Source organism: Engraulis encrasicolus, chromosome 22 (assembly GCF_034702125.1).
Source record: "Engraulis encrasicolus isolate BLACKSEA-1 chromosome 22, IST_EnEncr_1.0, whole genome shotgun sequence".
In the NCBI taxonomy this organism is placed as follows: Eukaryota; Metazoa; Chordata; class Actinopteri; order Clupeiformes; family Engraulidae; genus Engraulis; species Engraulis encrasicolus.
In genome coordinates this window covers 40,199,737-40,222,687 of record NC_085878.1, presented here as the reverse complement: position 1 = coordinate 40,222,687, position 22,951 = coordinate 40,199,737, and the positions used below count along the sequence as shown (strand labels likewise).

Sequence of the window (22,951 nt, the reverse complement as noted above, 5' to 3'; positions counted from 1 at the left end):
GCGCGCGCGCACGAACGCACACACGCACGCAAGCACACACACACACACACACACACACACACACACACACACACACACACACACACACACACACACACACACACACAGACCCATTCAACTGTGGCGTAGACAGACAGTCCATTCAGGCCACCCCGGCATCAGCAGTCTATTTCTGGACTCGCCGCTGCTGCGATAAACCAACACACACAAACACACACACACACACACAGACAGACACACACACACACACACACACACACACACACACACACACACACACACACACACACACACACACACACACACACACACACACACAGCTCTTGTAGGCCTACATCTACATCTAACCATCTACTGTACCAATCTGCACAAAATGGACACACACACATACACGCACACAAACATACACGCACACACACACATACACGCACGCACACACGTATGCACACACGCAAGCACGCACACACACACACACACACACACACACACACACAGTTGCCACCCAGCTCTCGTCTATCTTATAATCTATCCATCTTTAGCCATGGAGACAACATAGACAATTGTTGTATTTCTATTCACTCTGTACATCTAATGGTTTTCTGTACCAATCAGTGAGGGGGTTCTACAGTACAGGCCTTGCTGATAATAGCACATTCAGGATCTCCACACCCACCTCATCGCTTGGCCAGATGCCCAGATGAACTCATTTAGCATCTACACAGCCCCTTGTTGTTGTTGTTGTTGTTGTTTTTGTTGTGTATTATTTTATTCATTATTTAAGACAATTAGTTTATACGTATTTAGCCATGGAGACAACAAGGACAATTTTTTCGTGTTTTGTGTGCGTTTTCACTGAGAAGGCACTTTGTCCAAAAGTGGACTTTCTAAACACACTTAGGCAGTCCCCCCTAAATGATGCTCTTGTATTATTTGTGGGTTTGCACAGACTCACAAATAGCTTAAGCGGAGGGAGAGCAAGATCATTTACAATTTTAGAAAATAAACAGCAATTTGAAAAAGAAATAAAATTGTCTAGACTAAATAAACCATACTTCTGGATGATGGGACAGTGATGATATATGTTGGATATACTATGTTGACCTCCACAGCTCCCCTGCATGTCTCATAATTTGGTCTGAGGCCTCAGATGTCTGATGTGGCATCAACGATCAACCTATAAATGCTTCACGATTAAGACAATAACGCCCCGATACAATATGTAGCCTCGTGAGGTAGCTGGAGGTTCTACACAGAGTAGTGACTGAAGTGGAGTGCAGACATCTGTAATGGCGGCAGAAGTAATTGGCTTTGTATGGAGGAGGATAGTTCAGCATAGAAACTACTGCAGTGCCACGTCCATACTCCAGAATAGGCACAACCAACGTCTGCAAAGCACAATGTATAGAGGCACAAATATCACGCCTGATTTTAGTGAACTTCTAATGGCAAAAACACACCAAGAGCGACAGCACAGCGACAGTAGTAATTGACTTTGTATGGAGGAGCTGATGACAGCAGAGACAAAAGCGATTTGGCCGACAAGAGGCGATTTGAGCAACTCGAGCAGCATTTTGTTGTTGAAGTTCTGAAAATATTACACTGACGAACTGAGATGCGGTTCAGCGACATCTGCCACAGTCAATTAGAATGTCAGAATGTACGGCCAATCAACCATACTTATGAGGCTTTTACAGCTCGTCTCAGTCTCACTAGGAAGACAGTCCAGCGACTCTTTGCAACTTTTAGCTCTTTTAGAAAGTGGGTAAAAGTACCTACATTATGTACTTGGACTAGGGTTGGGGTACCGTTTTCATAATATTACACACGTTCTTAATATTACATGTTGATACATGTAGTAGGCCTATACTTAAACAAAAAAGTACATTGTAAAATGAAAATCAATTGCCTTTATAATTCAAAACAAAATCTCAATACAAAAAAAATCTGACTGTGGTTCAACTCCGCTATAGTTTTGTCAGTTTAGAGTTCATCGATTTTGGGCAGATGAGCCTGTCTAGCCTACAGCTAGAACGTGTCCCACATGAGGCACTTTCCCATTTAAGGCCACTACCCTACTTTGTTATTGGCAACTGTGCCAGTCCGTTGTTATTTCTCTGCAGGTAGGCTACTACTACCGTACATCAAAGAGAAAGACAGCCATTTGGCAGGCCTGCGTTCCTCCTGGCAACACCTCTCCTCTCTTCTCCTGGTCGCTAGCGTAGCGAGTGTGTAATCAGAGCAGACAGGCCTAATAGGATGCTAATGGACTACTGCACATATTCACACACGCACGCACGCACTCACACACACACACACACACACACACACACACACACACACACACACACACACACACACACACACACACACACACACACACACACACACACACACACGCACTCACACACACACACACACACACACACACATCAGTAGTCTAGGAAGGCTAGAGGCAGTGTCCCACTGGGATTTTGTTTAGTTTATTGTTTGTTTGTTTTGGTATACTTTAGTTATTTATTTTAGTATATAATGTATTTTGTTTTGCTGACATCCTCTCACAGCCCCCAGTGGTCCCTGGCCCCCACTTTGACAACCACTGGATTAGATTATTTTTCCTAACCCTTTAAAGTACTGCACTCTGCTGGAGCTTGTGTGTAGTGCAGTCAATGACAGAAATCCATCACATGGTACAGTAGAGACAGAGCTACTCAAGTACTGTGTATTTCAATACAGGGCTAAATAGTAAATGACTGGTCATTTATAAGGTTAAAACTTAACATTGTGGGATTAAAACTAAATTTTAAAGCTTAACCTCTCTGGGTAATTTATTGTCAAATAGGCCTGCTGTTTGAAGTGGATCATCTAATCACTGTATCTAGGCCTGTACAGTGTGAGTCGCAGGTCACTGTTAGACCGCAAAGTTGATGTCTTGCTCCCTCTGGTGGTTGTTTGTGGTTACGACAACAGGGAATCAGACTGCTGTCTAGAAACCTGAAATGGAGCCAAGTATAACAGTCCACTGAGGCCGTACCCTCATTGGTATTTAGTACTGTATGTCATGGGAAAAATGACAAGGGGAAATACTGATCCAGCACAAACAATCCCAAAATCACTAAGCGAAGTAGAAAAAGAAAAAAAAGCACGTTCATAGTTTCTTTCATTTACCCTGTAGAGAATTTTAAACACTTGCTTATTTCAGATATGGTTAGATCATCAGCGTTTTGTGTCATTAGCAGTTTTGTTCACAACTTAATACAACTTCTTCCCCACACCACCTTGTCAGGCACTTTTCATATGAGCACTTGTAGATATTTGGCGTTGATTTCAAGAATGCTTAAGTCCATGTTGACATTCACTTCACTCCATCTTTGCCTGACTGTATCGTATCCACTTTTGTTTCCAGCTTGTGTTTAACCATGCTATTCTGATTTAATTCCCTCCGTGGATTTAATTTACATCCCTGAATACATGAACACGGCAATAAGGCATCCTGCAGTCTGGCAAATTGTATCACTGCATAGACTGCAATTGGATTACGGTTAGCTGTTTACAGCATCACTGTATTACAAGATTCACGGTTTCCATCAGAAAGGCAAGATAAGAAGAGAAGCCTTCTATATCCCAAAAGAAAAGCCTTTTCTTTTAGGCTGTTGGGGACTGTTTCACTTGATTGCGTTGCCTCGATCTTACTGTGGATGGGCCGTCGACTTGCCTCTTTGCTGAAAATACTCAACTACATCATAACAACATTGCTATGACATTACAGAGGGCCTTAAAGGGACACTGTGTGAGATTTTTAGTTGTTTATTTCCAGAATTCATGCTGTCCATTCACTAATGTTACCTTTTTCATGAATACTTACCACCACCATCAAATTCTAATATTCATTATGACTGGAAAAATTGCATTTTTTATCTTCTCCATGGTCCGCCATTTTGAATTTCCAAAAATAGCCATTTTTAGCTGGAAAAATGACTGTACTTGGACCATGCTAGAAAATATTTGTTTATTACTCTGTAAATTTTCATGTAAAGATCAAATTTGGCAATAGGCAGCCCTGTTTCAATGAGCAGCATAGTTGCAGTACCTTTTTTGACCATTTCCTGCACAGTGTCCCTTTAAGGAACAGATTAAGACATGGTCATTACAATTTTGGTCACATTAAGATCATAACTGTATAAAAGAGGTTAATGAGGCACTGTGGTATGTTTTTCTGATTTCATAAGGAGTTGTAAAATTTGCGTGTGGGCGATAAACGTTGTGTGATAGGGGCCTATGTAACTGTATGTCTTGTGTAAGCACCACCTTAAAAATGGTAAGATTAATTGAATTGCCATACTGTTTTCCAAATTTGCAAGGCTGAAAATAAATTGTTTTGTTTTGTGTTTTGATTTACATTAACATGACTGGTAATGGAATGAAATTAATATTACAAAGCATATATTTACATTACGATTATGAGATATAATGTAATGTAATGTAATGTAATGCAGTGCAATGTCATAAATGTCAACTACTTAACTGAACAAAGATTTGACTACCACCGTCCCCCGTCATTTTTCTTCCCTTCTGTTATCCCGCCCTCCCTACATCTCTCTCTCATCTCCTCCCTCTCTCTTCTCTTCCTCCTCTCTATCCCACTCTCTCTTCTCTCCCATTCTTTCTCCTCTCCCCCCCTCTCTCCCTCCTCTCCCCCTCTCTCTCTCCTCCCTCACTTCTCTCTCTCTCTTCCTCTTCTCTCCCTCCTATCCCCCTCTCTTCTTGTAGTCTGTGTGATGAGTGTTTTCTTGAGAAGGGTTAAATTGGGGCTAATTTGGGCGATGTGGTGTTGGGGGAAGACATCTCTCATGTCTCATGGCCTTACACTGAGGCCCTAACATCCCCGGAGGCCGCTAGCATCTCTCTCTCTCTCTCTCTCTCTCTCTCTCTCTCTCTCTCTCTCTCTCTCTCTCTCTCTCTCTCTCTCTCTCTCTCCATCCCTGGAGGCTGTCATGTCCACATCAGATACCATCCCTCTAAATGGGAAGAGTCGCGACGATTGTGTTAGCGGGAATTAGGGACTTCAAACACATGTGCTTTTAGACAGCTCTCTTGTCCTCATGAGACCGGGATTCTCCCTGTCTTTCACTCTCTCTATGACTGTGTGTGTGTGTGTGTGTGTGTGTGTGTGTGTGTGTGTGTGTGTGTGTGTGTGTGTGTGTGTGTGTGTGTGTGTGTGTGTGTGTGTGTGTGTGTGTGTGCGTGTGTGCGTGTGTGTGTGTGTGTACGTGTGTGTGTACGTGTGTGCGTACGTGCGTGTGTGTTCTGTCCATCATCAGGAAATGCCTGTTGAGTGTGAGTGTGTTTGGTCTCAGAAGGGTGCGTTCTGCTCTGACATCACTTTGGAATGTTTAAGGGATATTACACCATGAGTTTTCAGCCAATCACAAACCTTTCCCGATCCATATCTACCCAATCAGTGTTGTTTTGTTTATCTCCCACCAGCAACCCCCCCTACGCCTCAGGAAATGCCCCCAATCTCGGACAACAGGACCTCTGGGTGTTGCCCTCTCAGACCTATACACACTTAGAGGTGCATCAGACTGACTCAGACATCTACAGTGCATGCATATAACTATAAAAGGTAGACTCTACACACACTTACAGGAGCCTCCGAAATCTACACACTTACAGCAGCCTCAGAATAGTATGTAGATTTAAAAGACAACAGGAACTTAACAACCTAGAGCAGCCTCAGAATAGTATTCAGACTTAAAAGACAATAGGAGCTTTACAACCTAGAACAGCCTCAGAATAGTATGCAGACTTAACCCATTTTAGCCTGGAGACACATATACGCTGCATTCAGGCTCTTGAGATTTGAGGGCTTTTTTTTTTTTTTAACAAATGTGGGTATTAGAGAGTGAATGAACACATTCTAATGCAAAATGAGGGTCCTAGCTTTTAAATGCAACTTATTTCATGTTTGTATGTGCTTAGGAGGCTGAGATATTTTGGACTTAATAGGCAGAGGGCACCCTTTCCCAAAAAGGGCATAGACTAAAATGGGTTAAAAGACAACAGTAACTTTACAACCACTTAGAGTACCCTCAGAATATGCAGACTTAAAACAAAACAGGAAATCTACAACCACTTGGAGCAGCCTCAGAAGTCTTCACACATTTAAAAGACAACAGGAAGTCTACCAACAGAGGAGTAGGCTACAGAACACAAAGAACGACAGCGTGAACATGCCGGCGAGTTCAAGGATAGGGGCAGGAACGGGCACCGGCAAGAGTTTCTGTCAGCCTGGTAAAGAGCGAGTTACCCTGTCTCGTAATTGAACGAAAAAGTCTACGTATATGACATTGAGCCTACAAGAACTACGTGTTTTTTGGTATTTTATGGTCAAAGTTGTCTTCGTCTGCATAATTCCTATGTACGAATGTGTACTTCTGCCGTCCAGCAAAAACGATTACGTAATATTGTGACGTCAATGCAAATGATGGATATGCACATCAAAAATTACAAAGTCGGCACCTCACTTGATACATCAACTCAAAAAGCCATAAAAGATTATTAAAAAATGAGAAAGAAATGAGATGCTCACAAGGTTGATGTAAACTAATGTAGGCCTATATCAAAGCTGACAATCACTATGTTTACATGATGTTTTTTAATTCCGAATGAATAATCCCGAATTAAATATTTCTGGCGAGTTTACTTTGAAATTTCCTTTAATTCCGTATTAAGAGGTGTTTACGTGAGGCTTTCAAAGTGGAATTAAGCTTTATTCAGAATTTAAGTCAGTGAATTCCAAATGAAATGTCTTATGTAAAAGTAGCAAATATCACAGAAAGGCCAACACCGCCTTTAAAGTGTATGTCAGTGGATTTTTTTTGTACTTTTGTCGACTTTATTATACATTATTTTGCATCAGACTTCAGTGCCTCATTTCTTTTTCACTTTTTTGATAAGTGAATCATCAGTCTTCTCTTGCAAGAAAGCCTCCTTTTATTACAACAAATCTCACTCCATTCTTTAAAAACTGTTTGGCGCTAATGTTGTCATGCCAGCATACTATATTGTATTGTCCAAACATTGGTATGTTACTGTTTATGTCTTCTATTGCCAGTCGCCTTGGATAGAAACATCTGGTAAAAATATAATTTAATATAATGAAAGAAACTCTGTGACCCTGACTTCATAGTCCAAGTGGCGCCAATATGCTTGAACCAGTGATGCATGCTAACATCAGAAATGAATCAAACCAAACGCTAATGGCCAGAGTGGAGCTTTTTTTATTATTATATTTATACAAAATGAGAAGTCTTCAAAAAAAAGTCATTATACATATTAAAAAACACATTATTATATTCCCCAAATGTTCTGAAAGGCACATTATGTCTAAGTTGAAGTTCACTACAGCACTAACAATATCACAGCACACACACCATCATGTCAACATCCCCCCCGTAACCAATAGCAACGACTCTTGCGGCACATAGTTTTACAAAATAAAAAATACACATCCTGATTGTCTCCCCCCCTTCTCTCTTTCTCTTTCTCTTTCTCTCTCTCTCTCTCTCTCTCTCTCTCTCTCTCTCTCTCTCTCTCTCTCTCTCTCCAATCACACACACACACACACACACACACACACACACACACACATGAATAAACCCCACACCCTTTGGCCCACTGTAAGTCATATATCTCAGTAGATATCGTCAAGTATAGTAGAAAATACTCAAAAGTCGGCAGTCGGCAGATTTTGCAGACAGACTTCAACACAGATAAATACGGTGTGTTTGTGTTTAAAGAAATGGAGAAAAAAAAATGACAGAGTTCACCATTTTGGAATATGTTGTGGAAGTTATAATTATAATTGATTAATTAATTAATTAAGTGATCGAGTTGTTCCTCTCTTTTAATATGGAATGGTTGATTCTTACTGGTTGATAAACAGCAATGCGAGCAGCTGGCTAACGTGGAAATAGGCCTGCATAGCGGAATGCCATCTCCAATTTGGACAGTGGAAGGTAAAAAAGATAGAAGTTGTGAATAAATGAACAAACCTTCCGCGTTATCAGTTTTCTTACAGTTTCATATATAATAGGCCTACATGTTAAACCTAAAATATGTTTTAAAAAAAAAAAAAGTTTTCTCTACTGGTTTCAGTGCATTATGGATTTGAATGGTTTGGAAACGCTGTGTGTTCCGGACAGTGTTGCCAGATGTACGATAATTGTCGAATATGTACCATAATTTTGTCCATATTGTCCTGTGTACGATAAATTCGATGAATTTTATTCAGTTCATTTAGTTGCCTTAAAACAACCATTTGGTTACTGTAAGATAAATTCCTCCCAAAAAAGCCCCCAAAAATTTTGAGGTTTTGGTACGATAGTTTAGCATTTTCCATTTGGCAACACTGGTTCTGTAATCAGTAATCAGTGGGTGATGTCGAAGCTAGTCATTCAGATCTGTGCTTGAACTTCAGCCCAGAGAGAGAGGACCCTAAGATGGCGGCCAGAGCTACTGTTCCTGTTGCCCTCTGCTCCCAAGATTCTTTCCCCAGACGTGTAAAGAAAACAGGAAGTGCCTCACAATGTGTCCCTGCCTCGAAGATAATGGGACAGGAAGTCAGTTTCCTGAAGCACATATGTGAAGGAAGCTGGAGGGGGGGTGCTGGTGTGCTGGGGTTGTTGAGCAGGGGCTAAGATTCATTAGTGGATGTTAGCGTAGCGTTTAGCGAGAGGAGGCTAACAGGAAGGGGGCACCGGTGGCTTCCACATATTGTGCCGATGGTTTACTTTGGACTGCTTTACCGCAAGTAGCTGAACAATTTTGTTTGCATTTAAGGAAATCATCAGCCAACAGACAACAAAGACAAATAATGAAATGAGAATTGGAAGTGAATGAAATCAAAATTTTGAGGAGTAAATGACACCCAGACTGTCTCCACGAGCTTTGTGGAATTGAACAGGTATGGTTGTAATCCTTCATACACCGGTGCCCAATCAGAATCGAGAATCAAGAGTCATACATTTTTGGTCTCGCTCTCTGTGTAATTATTGTAATTGGGCCTGACCGCTTCGATTTATAAATAACAGAAGCAGCTGTCTTATATTTAGCAGTTACAGACTCACACAGGGATGAAAGGTTAGAGTTATTCAGATGTCAACTAGAGGCCTTGTTCGCCTACGATGCTTCCTGAGAAGCTTGTAGTATTTTTATATCCGTGGACCTTGGAGATTTCCAGCCCAGCACACAACAATCGATGTGATGATGAGTCCTGTCAAATAAAGCGTGAATAGGCCTTAATTCTGTCAGAGCCTTGCTCTCGCTGCTTCCTGCGCTGGTCTCTGGACAATAGCAAGCATATTCTGTGTCTCGCGAAACGAAAGCCAACTTAATCCACCACATTGGCTGGCATGGCAGTGGTTGATGTCTCATTTTTTTCAAATGGAGCTGCTTTCTCAGAGAGCTGTTTCACTGACAAACTCTCTCGCAATTGCTGTAAATCAACTCATTATCCAAATAGAAATTCTGATGTTTTTTGTTGTTGATACTTTTGCCAAGTGTGTGCCAAGACAAGCCTTTAAATTGGCTGCCTTTGCTACCTTCCACTTTAGGCACTCAGTCATTTTTAAATAAAACAGAAATATTGTTGCGACTTAAAAGGAAAAACAAATAGTAGACATGATCCATTGATGTCCATTGTTCTTAGTTTGCACATATATGTATGTCATTACAAATGTACAAAAAACAGACCCAAATAGGCCAAGATATTTAAAGATAAAAAATATCAAATAACACTGTCAGTGCTGACAAACGGGTTGTTTGTCCCATCAAAATGAATGAAAACCCACTAAATTGCATTGGCACATTACAAACAGACGAACAAAAAAATAAACAAACAAACAAACAAAAATGATTCCAGAAAGTTTTCCAGTTCCAGGAATATGATTCTGGAGACTTCCCTTTCCATAAGGTCACAAGTCTTTTGGTGGTCCTAAACACAAGATGGCAGATGTTTTTTAAGGTCATTGCGCCAGAACATTAGAAAGCATGGCACAAAAAAGGGCCTTAAAGTAGTGCGAGTAGGGCTCCCTTCAGAACATTAGAGCCACCAGCAGAGCAAGCTTTCCTCAAATATCCCTATAGGCCCAATACTATAGGTGCACTCCCCCCACAACTAAGGCCCTATGGTAGGTAGGTGTACTCCCCCTCAAATCAGCCCTCTTTGGAGGACGAGGTCACCCTCCCCCATCAGTAATACCCAACAGTATGGCAAGGTCCCCCCCAGACATCCCCTCAGTATGTCCAGCGCCACTCCCACATGTCGGCCCTTTAGAAAAGGGAGTCCACCCTACAGTACACCCAGATCCCTTCAGGAGGAGTGCCCATTCGGCAGAGAAGGCCGGCCGAACCCCTCCCTCCACACATCAGGGGGGCCCCCTCTAGTAGGGCAACCCCCCTGCGTATCCGTCCACGCCGTACAGCTCGGCGAGGGTCCTGAAGCGAGGTCCCCACTCCGACAGGAAGTCGTAATCCTCGCTGTCGGCGCCGGACGAGTCGGACTCGAGCGAGCTGAGGCTGCCGGCGAGCGAGCCGGGCCCCTCGTAGCCGTAGATGTGGAGGGTGTCGTAGGGGCCCCCGTCGCGATCGTGGTCCGCCTCGTCCTTCTTCACCTCGATCATGGCGGCCATGTCTCCCTTGGCGGCGCCGAGCGCGAGCGGCGGCTGCTTGTTGACGCGGGCGTAGACGCCGGGCGTGGGCGTGTGCGAGGGCAGCTGCAGCGAGCCGTCGTGCCGCGCGGACGTCAGGATGGACACGTCGTAGCCGTTGGTGTCCATCTCGCCGCCGCCCTCCTCGTCGTATGTCACCAGCTGCTCGTGGATCTCGCTGCCCGCGGAGGACTTGCCCAGCGCCACCAGGGAGTCCTTACGGTAGCGCTGACGCAGGACCAGCAGGATCACGATCACTGCAACACACACACACACACACACACACACATACGCACACATATATCATTATAAACATATACACAGACAACTTGGCCAGTGCCAGGGCAAAAATGAAAACCTGATGAAAAAAATACCAAACTCCATAATACATCTGTACACAGTATGATGTAAAACAGATGCTATGAACTTGAAAAACAAATGCATTTTGGAAAATGCATCATGTTCTGTTCTATTCTATTCCATTCTATTCTATTCTATTCTATTCTATTCTATTCTATTCTATTCTATTCTATTCTATTCTATTCTATTCTATGTATAGTCTAGTTTAGTCAAGTTGATTCTAGTCTTCTAGTCCAGTCCATTCTCTATTCAATTCCAAAAGTATTGCTGCTGATAACATTGTTTTCAATCTATTGTTTGGTCCAGACTACAGATTAGATACTGTCTGTTTGTAGGTTTTTTTGCAGTATGTTCCCTGCCGTCTGACTTTCATTATCATCCGCATATAACACAGAGGACTCGAGGGTTTTAAAGCATTCCAGAGAGCAGCAGCGCACGCTTTTGGACAGAGTAGCAGAAATTACTTATTTAAAAGCACCGGCGCTGAGGGGATTTAACCAAGGACAGACACGCAACAATAACACACCGGCACGGCACAGCCTTGTTTGGAGGACTGCGGAAGGAGAATGAGAGACAGTGTTGCCAGATGAGGCTGATGATTTCCAGCCCAAAAAATGTTCAAAACCCGCCTAGAAGCACAAAATGCCGCCCAATTCTATTGATTACAATGGCAAAAATTGGGCAGGTTTTTCTGCAAAATGCCATTTTAACCCGCACACGGACATCCTAAGCAGCCCAATTGGGCGGGAAACAGCCCAATCTGGCAACACTGAATGAGAAAAACGAAAGTGTCAGTGGTGAAGGAGGTCTCTATTGCCTTGGGGGGGTTTGTGTTGTTGCGCATGTATCATTAAAGATCGCTCCCAACTGTAGCCGTTCTCACATCAATTCTTCATGGCTTGTTTTCTTGCACGGCGCACATCTTCACGAGAGTACTTCCACGTGTTTTGAAGGCTCAAGGTTTTGATGGCCTCATTCATTGTCATGTGGTCTCATTGCTATGCACTCTGCATCTATCTTTTATAGGCCTCGGCTCTAGCATTCATATAAATACATACATATAAATGTTGGCACAGGGTTGAGGTGGCAGTCCTTGGGGTCGCAAGAGGGAAACAGACAGAGACAGCTCCAACCCAGTAGCTCACTGTCAACCCTTCCCACCCCACTTTGATCTATGGAGTGATACCAATATCCTTTAGTGTATGTTAATAATTGTAAATCGCTTTCAAAAAAAGCATCAACTAAGTGTAATGTATATAATGAAATGTAATTTTTGTGCCTTTTATCCCCATGCTAGCAGTTAACATTGAGTCCTATGAGACCAGCTGGCGGCTAACTAGTCTCATAGGACTCAATGTTAACTGGAGGTAAAATTTGCACTGCCATACCCAGAGAACGGTTGAAAGTATAGGAGAACGGTAAAACCCTATTATTTAACTGAAGGGGAGATGTAAAATAAGCGTATTTATAAAAATGGGACAGTATCACTTTAAGATCAAATAGGCTGTATGTGGCCCCTGGACCAACATGAGTTTGACACTTCTATGGACTAGAGCAGTGTTTCCCAACCAGGGGTACGTGTACCACTAGGAGTATGCGAGCACACTGCAGGGGGTACTTGGAAAAATGAAATTTTAACAAATATATGGAGCTTAGTTACATTGAGATGAGGGCATGTGTGGGCGCGTGTGTGTGTGTGTGTGCGGCTCGGCGATAATCTTTCAGTGGAGTACATAGGATGGCGTCGCCAGGCTAATGATTACGATGACTATTACCATAATGTTGGCGATGGACACTTACCGAGTATGGTGACGATGCAGAGCAGGATGGTGATGAGGGCGTGCATGCTGACGCCCACCGCCCGGCGGTGCGGCCTGCAGTACTCGGGCGTGCGGTCGGCGCCGCAGGTGCACACCTTGATGCGCAGGCGCTCCACGCTCTTCAGCACGCCCGGGCCGCCGCTACGCCCGTCGGCCACCTCCACCTCCAGCACGTGGTCGCTCGAGTCCTCCGTCCGGAAGCCACCCTGCTTCACACGCAGGATCGCCGTGCCGTCTGAAACGCACACACACATTTGACTTATTTGGATTGACAGATGTACATTTATCATGGCACAATCCAAATTTGGCTTAAAATGAGTCTTATACAGCACTAGACTCTTCTGTTCATAATGATCTAGGATTAAGGTGCCACCTGCGTTTCCATATGAAGAGGCTCCCACTGATGCAAGATATTTAGCAACATTTTGTGATTTGTTTGGCCCTTCCCCACACACACACACACGCGTGCACACACACACACACACACACACACACACACACACACACACACACACACACACACACACACACACACACACACACACACATTATTGTCATTGTCTTCGCTGTCTCTATTGTATCCCTTCACCTCTTGTTTGCGCAAGTAGCCTATGTATTCTTTTTTTTGACAATTGAAAATGCACTGATAAGTAAAAATCTCTGGCTGTGTATGTATGCACATAGTATGTGATTGTTGGTATGGCTGCATGGTATATTGTGTGAGTAAGTGCTTATGTTATGCTTATGTTATCTGTTGGAGTGTGCATGTATGATTGGTTGTGTGTGTATGTTGAGAGTAGGCCTATGTGTGTATGACAGTATTTGTGTATGAATCTATGTTGCATTTGATGTCCTTATGTTTGTCCTTGTGTACTCTATTGTATATTTTTTTGTTTTCATGTTGGCTGTAAACTTGTTTGATGGTGGTGGACACAAATCTCCCCCTGGGGACAATAAAGGCAATCTAATCTAATCTAACAGCAGGCCCTTTATTGCTATTGGATGATGCCTGCGTCAGGAATACACTCATAACACATACAATACGTATAGTTCATATTCTTGATGCAAGAATCATCCATATTCATTACATTACTCCAGATGAGTTTTCCTATATCATTCCTCTTCCTGAGCCCTATTTTCACCAGACATTTTGTTCTACTTGTAAATAGAAACTGAACAAAGCATGAAGTGTACTGTAATAATAATCTCCATTCATTTTAACATCTATAAATGGAATCACTCAATCTCATTTTGTGTATAATTCTCATTGTGCATGTATAGAGTGACAACAAAAGGCATGTATGGTATACACTGTTCTTTTACAATAAAATAGAATTGCTTTTATTTGATATACTTATTATGGACATTTCTGATGCAGGTACTGTATCCACATTACTGTAGACGTCCAGATTTGATTTGTTTTTTTCCCCCTACACATAATTCACTGTTCATTTCCATATTTTCCCCTGCCATTTTCTTCTGCATGTAAATAGACGCTGAGTTCACAAAAGTGTGAACAAAGTGAAATGGCAGTTCAGTCCATCTGAGTGCTGATTGTATGTAACAGCCAATGACTTCATGTCTAAAAATACCACCACAGCACAGCACAGCACAGCACAGCAAATGCAAAGCGAGGCGAAGCATGGACAGACAATAGTGGGAAAATCTCTCTCCGACTAAATCAGGGACGGTCCACCTGGGACTGAGGATTTACACAAAAGCCATTAGAGGAAAATTGAGCCGGCCCTGCGATCTCATGAGCAGCCCGCTCGCTGTCTGTCTCAGGCTTGTGTCTTACAGGGAAGAGGAGCGGAGAGCGAGGAAGTCATCTGATTTTCTCACTGCTTTGGACCACAGTGGGACTGTGATGCGGGACAAAGTGAGTTCGTAAATGCTGGGAGCTACACACACACACGCACACATATGCATGCACACACACACACACACACACATGCACGTCTGCACACTCACACACATGCAAACACACACACACACTCACACATACGCACACACATACGCACGCATGCACACGTGCACACACACACGTGCACACACACACACACACACACACACACACACACACACACACACACACACACACACACACACACACACACACACACTCACTCTCTCTCTCTCTCTCTCTCTCTCTCTCTCTCTCTCTCTCTCTATCTCTCTCCCTCAAACCGTGGGAGCTATACATATACAGTACTCATTCTTCTATTTCTTAACATCTTACATCAGTTCCCCATTGGTCTTGCTACCTACATCCCTCACTAAGCTCCTTTGTTCTATATGTATAGGCCTTATTGCTGTTATCTCACTTCACTTCACTTCACTTCACAGTGCTGCAGAGGGGATTATTATACTGGCAAATATCTGGACTTCCTATACATGAGTTCTACATTTTTGTTTTCCCCTGGCTGCGCGAACCTATCTGCGCACAACTCAACCTCTGATTGCTAGAAACCGCTGTCGGTCAAAAAATTATCTCACGTGGTTGGCTGCCAGTGTCTTGCCCCTCCTCACAGCATCATGTTTACAAACACTGGGAACCCATGTATAGTAAATATGTCAGAACAAACAAAGCACACACATGCATGCACGCACACACGCACGCACACACGCACAGAAAACAAGAGATGCTCACTATTGGTGTCTGACAGGGAGAAGTTGGAGCTCGGCTTTGCCAATCTGAAGGTGAACGTCTTGCTCATTTCATCATTGTCAATGGCACCCAGGGTGGCAACAATCTGGATAGAGAGAGAGAGAGACTTGACTTTTAAAAAGATTTTATTACAGAATTCATGTGGTTAATACACATACACATAGCCCACTAGGAGCTGATTTTAAAAAGAAAAATTAGAGTGAGAGAGAGAGAGAGAGAGAGAGAGAGAGAGAGAGAGAGAGAGAGAGAGAGAGAGAAGAGGAGAGAGAGAAGAGGAGAGAGAGAGAGAGAGAGAGAGAGAGAGAGAGAGAGAGAGAGAGAGAGAGAGAGAGAGAGAGAGAGACGTATTAATGCAGTAATGGAAGGGATGATGAAAGGTAATATTGTGCACTGTATAGTGTATACTGCATACTGCACTGGATAGGCCTACTAAATCTTAAATAATAGCCAACAGACACATAGGCCTGCACCTTGTCAAATTCAGGGTGATATCTACATCAACACCAGTTTGTCTGCTACACACCAAAACAGCCAAAAAACATAGTTGCTAACTATGTTAGCTATTTTTTTGGTTGCAATGCTATTTCCCATTGGCAACTACCCAAGTTGCTAACTTGCTAGAAACTACGCTTTCGAGAAACACAACTCAGGGTTTGTGGTAGTTGGTGTGGAAACATCAATTAAACATGCGAACTGAGGGCGGAATTCTCCCACCCGCTTAAGTCAAAAAAAGCGCGCAACAGCGCCTCCGAGCTTACTCAAGCCAGTGAGTAAGCGGGGCTTACGCGCGATTTCTTCAGTTGCGCACTTTGGGTGGGGCCAGGGCAAAATCAGGGAGTTTCGCATGTAAATGAATCCTAAGCGTATTCTCCCGTGCACTTACGCGCGTTTGCCTTTACGCGCATCAAAGGGCTGTAGTAAGGTCAAGCGCCACTATGAGGTAAAATGTAATATTGCATTTGATGCACGCTTGGCTCGCATTTTGAACATGTTACACGGTATGCTTTGTTGATGTTCCTTACCGTCAGCGTGAGTCCAAATCGAAATTCATTCACAGTTCAACATAAACATCCTACATTAATTGTGACAAAATATGACCAGCTGCCAAGACCATGTTCTCATATCGGTGAACTTACAAACAAAAGCAGGTAATTAATTAATCAGTATGAGGATCATCATGTTGTCTCCACGGACGGTAACCAAAACCAAAAACACCTCGTTGCAGGTTGCACCATGCACAAGTAGGCTAAATTGACAAGGCACGTCAGACTAAAGACCGCTGTTCCAGTCGTCCTTACAGCCTCCCAAAGTATGCCTATTCAAAAACAACCTTCACCATTATTACTATGTTGTAGCCACGACGTTAAGTAAAGGGTTTTTATTTCAACTCCTCCACTTTTGTGATTTATTGGAACTCGTGCATATGTGCATGTAACCTATTAACATTTCTGAACTGATGCCCGACATACAAAACCACCACATACTGAGGTAGGCTACAGGTTGTCCTATCTGTTTTTGTAAGGCAGAAAATATTTCCTGAATGGCATTACAGCTAAACGATAAAAGGTAGGCCTACATATCAGAGCATGTCTTTGGCATTTCGCTTCTAGTCTCTATTACACCCCATCAGCTGCGCGTTTAAATCCTGGCTTGGCATTGCATGCCCATGTCCAATTAATTCCCATGTCTGCGACAGAATATAAAGTCTCCGTTTTTTCATGACGATCGATTTCCTTGTTCATTCTTCAGCATGCATGTAGCCTAAGTTTAATATGCTGACGGACAGCTGAGATGCACATATTTCCAATTATTTTAATGTCACGTTGCTGTACAGAGAAGCGGAGAACACTTTTAAAAGTCAGCCTACTATGTGTTTGTTTAACTGTGGGAATGATCAGAATTTTAAATCACTTTTTGATTTCCGAAATTGTCCAGGCAACACGCCAAACTCCATTTTTAACAAAACGTTCAATCATGTTTATTATTTCAATCAACCTGCTGCGCACCAAAACGCTCAGCTGAGTTCCCGCCAAAGGGACACATCGCGTTTCCATCTCGTTATCTCACCTCCAATACTTGCCTTCTGCTTGTGAAAAGGAGCGGAGGTTAGATTTTGAAACGCTTTTGCAAGAGGACTTTTGGCACGTGGTTTTAAATTCAAAGTTAAAGTTCAGTGTTGGATCTCAATGGACTGCCGAGGTTTTCACATGGTTGATCTGAAAATCCATGCTCCATATTTTCTTTGTAGCCACAACTGATGAACTTGGCGGAGACTCATCCCCCCATTTAGCATATATCACGCCTATGTTGGGCTACGCGCTGTTTTTCTGAGTTAAGCGCGAGGGGTGTGGCGACGTTCCAGAGGGGAGAATACGCGCAAGACAAGACCGCGTAAAATATGCGTGCGTAAAACCGACTTAAGTGGAGACGGGAGAATTCCGCCCTAAATAATGACTAACTCAACCAGCAAAGCCAGGCTCTTGGTGAGGATGCTTCTGTTAACAGTTAACTGCTCTAAGATAAATGGAGATTACAGTAGGGCCTAATATTGTTTGGGGACATGGGAAAGGAAAAAAATCACACCACAGTCAACCAGGGTATTTTTTACGAATACAATTTTATGACCTTCTGTGGACGAAATTACCAACCTCATAGAGTGAAAGCACACTGGTACGAAATCGTGAACGTGAGTTACAGTAATATAGCCTGCTTACCGTCCCAGGTTTATCAGATTCACACACATCCACTTCCTCAGTAGACAGCTTGGGGGCGTGGTCATTTATATCCAGGACATCCAGGTTGAGGAGCACATGGGACTTCAGACCTGAAGGAGCACAATAGCAATAAAAACACACATTATAACCAAAACAATTCCTAACCCTAACCATCATTAAAGGCGTGGTCTGTCAGTATACAATTATTTTAGTGGCATAATTTTACAAATATTAACTTTTAAGCTCACTGAAAAATTAAAAGTATGCCCAAACCAAAACAATTCTTAACCCCAACCATCAGTAAAGACGTGTAGCGTGTAGCTTGTAGCCCAGTAGCCTGAGCGTTATGCTCCTCTATGGCTTATTGTCTGACTTATGGACTGTCAAACTAATGAGCTGTCAGACCAATGGGCAGACCCCATTTAAGGCCAAAGGTTCCCTTTTTTGTGTCACCTCATGGCTCAAAAAGGACAGATTGCCTAGACCTAAACCTTTCTCTATACTTAACCGTCACTGAAACATGCTTATTACAGTTGTGGCCTTCTGATATGCGATGCGACGCAAAGGGAACACGACTCAAAGGGCAGACGATTTGGCGTTATAAATTTGAGGCTTGATCTACACATGGCAAGGTGGGTGTGAGACTGTAATTTTCAGAGTAAGGAGTCTGTGAGACGGTGTAATGGAGTATGCATAACTTAACTAACTGCTGAATGCAGTGTAACGTAGGCATAATAACTTAAGTAACTGCAGAATGCAGTGTAACGTAGGCATATTGTCTAAGTCTAATTGTCTAATTGTCTATGTCCACACCTAAGTCTATATCTATGTCTGCATAGGAAAGTAGGGTATAAGGTTGGACCAAGTTCGCACCTAGTGTGAGAACCTGCTCCAACCTTATACCTTACTTCTTTTGGGTCCACGCACCTAGAGCGCAACAATACCCTTACCGCCTGCATAGGAAACTAAGAAACGTATTTTCAATTTTTTCGTATGACCAGTGCATGTAAAGAAATTGACAATAAAACCGACTTGACTTGACTTGACTTGATATGTTGTGTTTTTGTCCATTTGGTCCAATTTGTGAGAAGAGGGCTGTTTAACTACCTTCTCCGCCTCCTGGTAGTGTCTCCGCAGCCGTGACCTGGCACTTGTGAAGAGGTTTGTATTCTCTGTCCAACTTCACTCTCAGAGACAAAACTCCCTCTTTCGGGTCGATGGCAATGGGACAGCTCTCCTCAACGGAGTACCTGTGAATGAGATATGTCTTGTTAGACCTAAACGCAATGTTAAGGTGCCATTCCCCCTCAATTCAATCAAAGCCCCATGAACTTTCATACCAAAGTGATTTCAAGTAACAAAAATAGCAACAATCACAGCTAAAATGCACAAATGTAACATCTGCGGGAAATATAGACAGGTAAAAGGGAGTTAGACACAGTAGATATGTATAGACATACTGTTTGAAATGTAAAAATGATCACTGTACAGTGCACCTGATGGGGAGGTTGGCCGTGTCTGGATCCCTTGCCTTGATGACCTCTCGAAAGACGAAGGGGAATTTCTCCTCCTCCACCTGTATGTTATATTCCGCCTTGTCAAACACCGGCGCCTCGTCCACATCGGTGACGATGATCACGACGTTCGCTTTCTGAATGGCCCTCGGGTTCTGGGGCACATTTGGGACGATGTTCTCCGTCACGGAGATAGGGAAGCTGTAGCTGGACTGTGTCTCATAATCCAGAGCCTGGGGATCGGGGTGACAAACAAGACATACTTGTTGTGGAGTAGAGTAGAGTAGAGTAACTTTATGGATTCCCGAGGGGAAATTCAGGTTTCAAGTAGCTTATATAAATACACATAATGCCCACATGGACATTTAAGACACATACGTATAACACAGGTAGTCAGGGAGGGGAAAAATAGAAAATAAAAAAGAAATAAAAAGGCAATGTGCAAAAACATATTCTGATTAGAAAACATACTCTGAGAGTTAAGGTAGACAAAATAAAAATGACCAGAAATGAGTGTTGGCAGATACGTACATCTATGATATAGCATTGTGATGTAGAAGTAAGAGAAAAAAGACGTATTACACGGTAATCAGGTAAGGCAGAGCATAGATTCTGCTATGGTGCATGAAGACAGTGGGTTAAATGATCATAAAGCAGGCAATGTACAGAGTGTGATAGGGGTGTTATATATGTAAGTGTGTGTGGCAAATACATATGCTTTTGTATCTCTCTAATCTTCTTTTCCAATTCTGGCTAAGTGATGCCTTGGGGCGGGGCTCTGTCCAGCTCAATCGAACAAAACAACCAGCAGTGTTATTGTGGACTTTTATGTTGTGCAATATAGCGCTGTCATGTGCTATGAATCAACAGTTGAGTTATTCTTATTTAGCACTGACAGCACCCAATGCCCACAGGCCTAGTGCTAATATTGACCAATCATTATTTGTCTAAATGCAACACACTGAGCAGACAATCACAGCTATTTTAGAACGTGTCTTAATGCTGAGTTATTGTAGGGTATTGCTGGCGGGTAATGGAAGACAGTATCTGAGTGTTTAAAAAAAAAGTGTTTTTCAACCTCATCATAACCCTGCCAATGCCCTAATGCCCCTCTTTGTATTGAAAAATAACAGATATTTATGGCCTACCTGTTTCAGGAAAAGTTCTCCATTCTTCTCTTTGTTCAGTTTGATTTCCAGCAGGTTGTTGATTTGCGGAGCGTCGATCTTGAATATGGGGTTCTTGTTGTCCTTCGTGTCCTTGTCCTCAATCTGAAGATGACCGATGATGGAGTGCACGCTCACGTCTTCAGGCACAGTGAAGCGGTAATTAGCTGAAAACAAAACACATTCACGTCAGGTGAAGGTATGAGAATGATTCAAGAGTTTCAAGGGACACCTAAGTACATTTTTTTGAGCCAGATACTGATGCTTCCCAAATTGTTTCGGTAGTTATTAAATATAGAAAAGGGTGAGATACTTCAGAATTTGCAATCCCACTGTATGTTATGTAGTGTGGGTATAGTAATCTCCATGTACTATCACCACACTACATAAATGGCTTTAAAAGCGTGATTTCATCTGTCAGCAGTTTTTTTTAAAGTGACAATTCCATGTCGAAAGGTTCTCCTTTTCAAGTGGTAATAATGCGATTTGCACAACATTAAGCTGAGGAACCTACCGTCTTTAAACGTTGACATGTTATCGTTGATGTCTTTGATTCTTATGGTGACAACAGTTTGTACTGAGTGAACAGCGTTTTTGCCACCATCACTCGCTTGAACCAGGATCTTGTACTCTGGGGTGGTCTCTCGATCCAGATTGGAGACCTTTGTCTTGATAGTACCTAAATGCAATAGGTAAGCACACACATACCTGAAGTTGAGCTATACATATGATATCAAATTGCATTACAGTATTACAGTCATAGGTGTGCTCAGATCAGATAGAGCTAAAGCCTGAACCTGCCTGTTTATCATCCTGCACAAAAGGTTCCCTTTTGAAAGTTTGTTTTTTTCACAATGTACTGTGTTCAATATCATATCATATCATATCATATCATATCATATCATATCATATCATATCATATCATATCATATCATATCATATCATATCATATCATATCATATCATATCACCTGCCCCCCAAAATGTCTGTGCTGGCCAATGGTTACAGTGTTAGTTGTACTCTTAATTACAACAGCCCTATTGTAAGCAGAGATACAAAAAATGTAAGATTGCTCTATGTAGGCAACTACTTAAATGAATCGCTACCAAACAGCAAGAACATATGGATACATGACGAACTTTCTGCTCAATTGAATAAGACGCAATGGATCTTACCACTTCCTTGCCCCCTTTCAATGATGGTAAAGAACTCGGTTCCGTTCAACAAAGTAAAACGGATCCTTCCATTCTCTGTGTTGCCGTCGTCCGCATCAGTGGCATTGATAACCATCACCTCCGTCCCTGAGTGTCAGATACAATGTGGCGGTATATTAGTCATGTACGTTTATAAATGAATGAATCATCTTTAAAAAATAAAGATGTGCCAGGACATCTAGCACTGTAGCTCACAAATTCTTGCCAAAACCCCATTCACCCTGATGTAAAATAAAGGGTTTTTAAATACTTCAAACACCTTGACTCAATGGAGAGTGGTTTGGCTATAGCTCAAAAGTCTGTCAAGCCCTAAAAGGAATAACCAGATGCACCTCTTCAACCTGAAGTAGAGCGCTCGCTATTTTTTCCTTTTTCTACTGTAGATGCAGTTTGGAGTGAGTTGTTAGGGATCTCCTATGATTCTTACCCGTGGTGGACATTTCTTGTACAGAGGCTTCATAGGGCCCGTTGAAGACTGGATCGTTGTCATTAATATCGCCGATAGAGATGGTGAAAGGTGCAGGGGCCACCACGTTTTGCCCATTGTGTAACTTGTCCACCATTCTGGCTGTTAGATGATACTGGCTTTTGGTTTCCCGGTCTAGCAAACCGATGACGTAGATGTCTCCAGCATCTTGGACTGTGAAGATATCTCCGACTCCTTCTCCCTCAATGATATATTTATGCTTCTCTAGGTTGAATATGTCATTGTTCAACTGCGGAGAGAGAGAGAGATCGAGAGAGAGAGAGAGAGAACAGAGAGAAACAGAGAGAAGGAGCATGCTT

General features: G+C 42.6%; 1 protein-coding gene across 1 annotated transcript in view; it reads right to left on the bottom strand.

Annotated features, from left to right (window-relative positions):
• Positions 1 to 7,616: 7,616 nt before the first annotated feature.
• Positions 7,617 to 22,951, bottom strand: part of cdh5 (cadherin 5) — a 32,200-nt gene continuing 16,865 nt past the window's right edge. Inside the window, exons 3-12 of the mRNA XM_063188976.1 lie at positions 22,593 to 22,881; positions 22,127 to 22,252; positions 21,466 to 21,630; positions 20,934 to 21,118; positions 19,768 to 20,018; positions 19,379 to 19,521; positions 18,272 to 18,381; positions 15,540 to 15,642; positions 12,870 to 13,124; positions 7,617 to 10,966 (exon numbers count right to left, since the gene is read on the bottom strand). Coding sequence (XP_063045046.1) covers positions 10,443 to 10,966; positions 12,870 to 13,124; positions 15,540 to 15,642; positions 18,272 to 18,381; positions 19,379 to 19,521; positions 19,768 to 20,018; positions 20,934 to 21,118; positions 21,466 to 21,630; positions 22,127 to 22,252; positions 22,593 to 22,881 — 2,151 coding nt within the window. The 3' untranslated portion in view covers positions 7,617 to 10,442. The remainder of the gene's footprint in view (positions 10,967 to 12,869; positions 13,125 to 15,539; positions 15,643 to 18,271; positions 18,382 to 19,378; positions 19,522 to 19,767; positions 20,019 to 20,933; positions 21,119 to 21,465; positions 21,631 to 22,126; positions 22,253 to 22,592; positions 22,882 to 22,951) is intronic.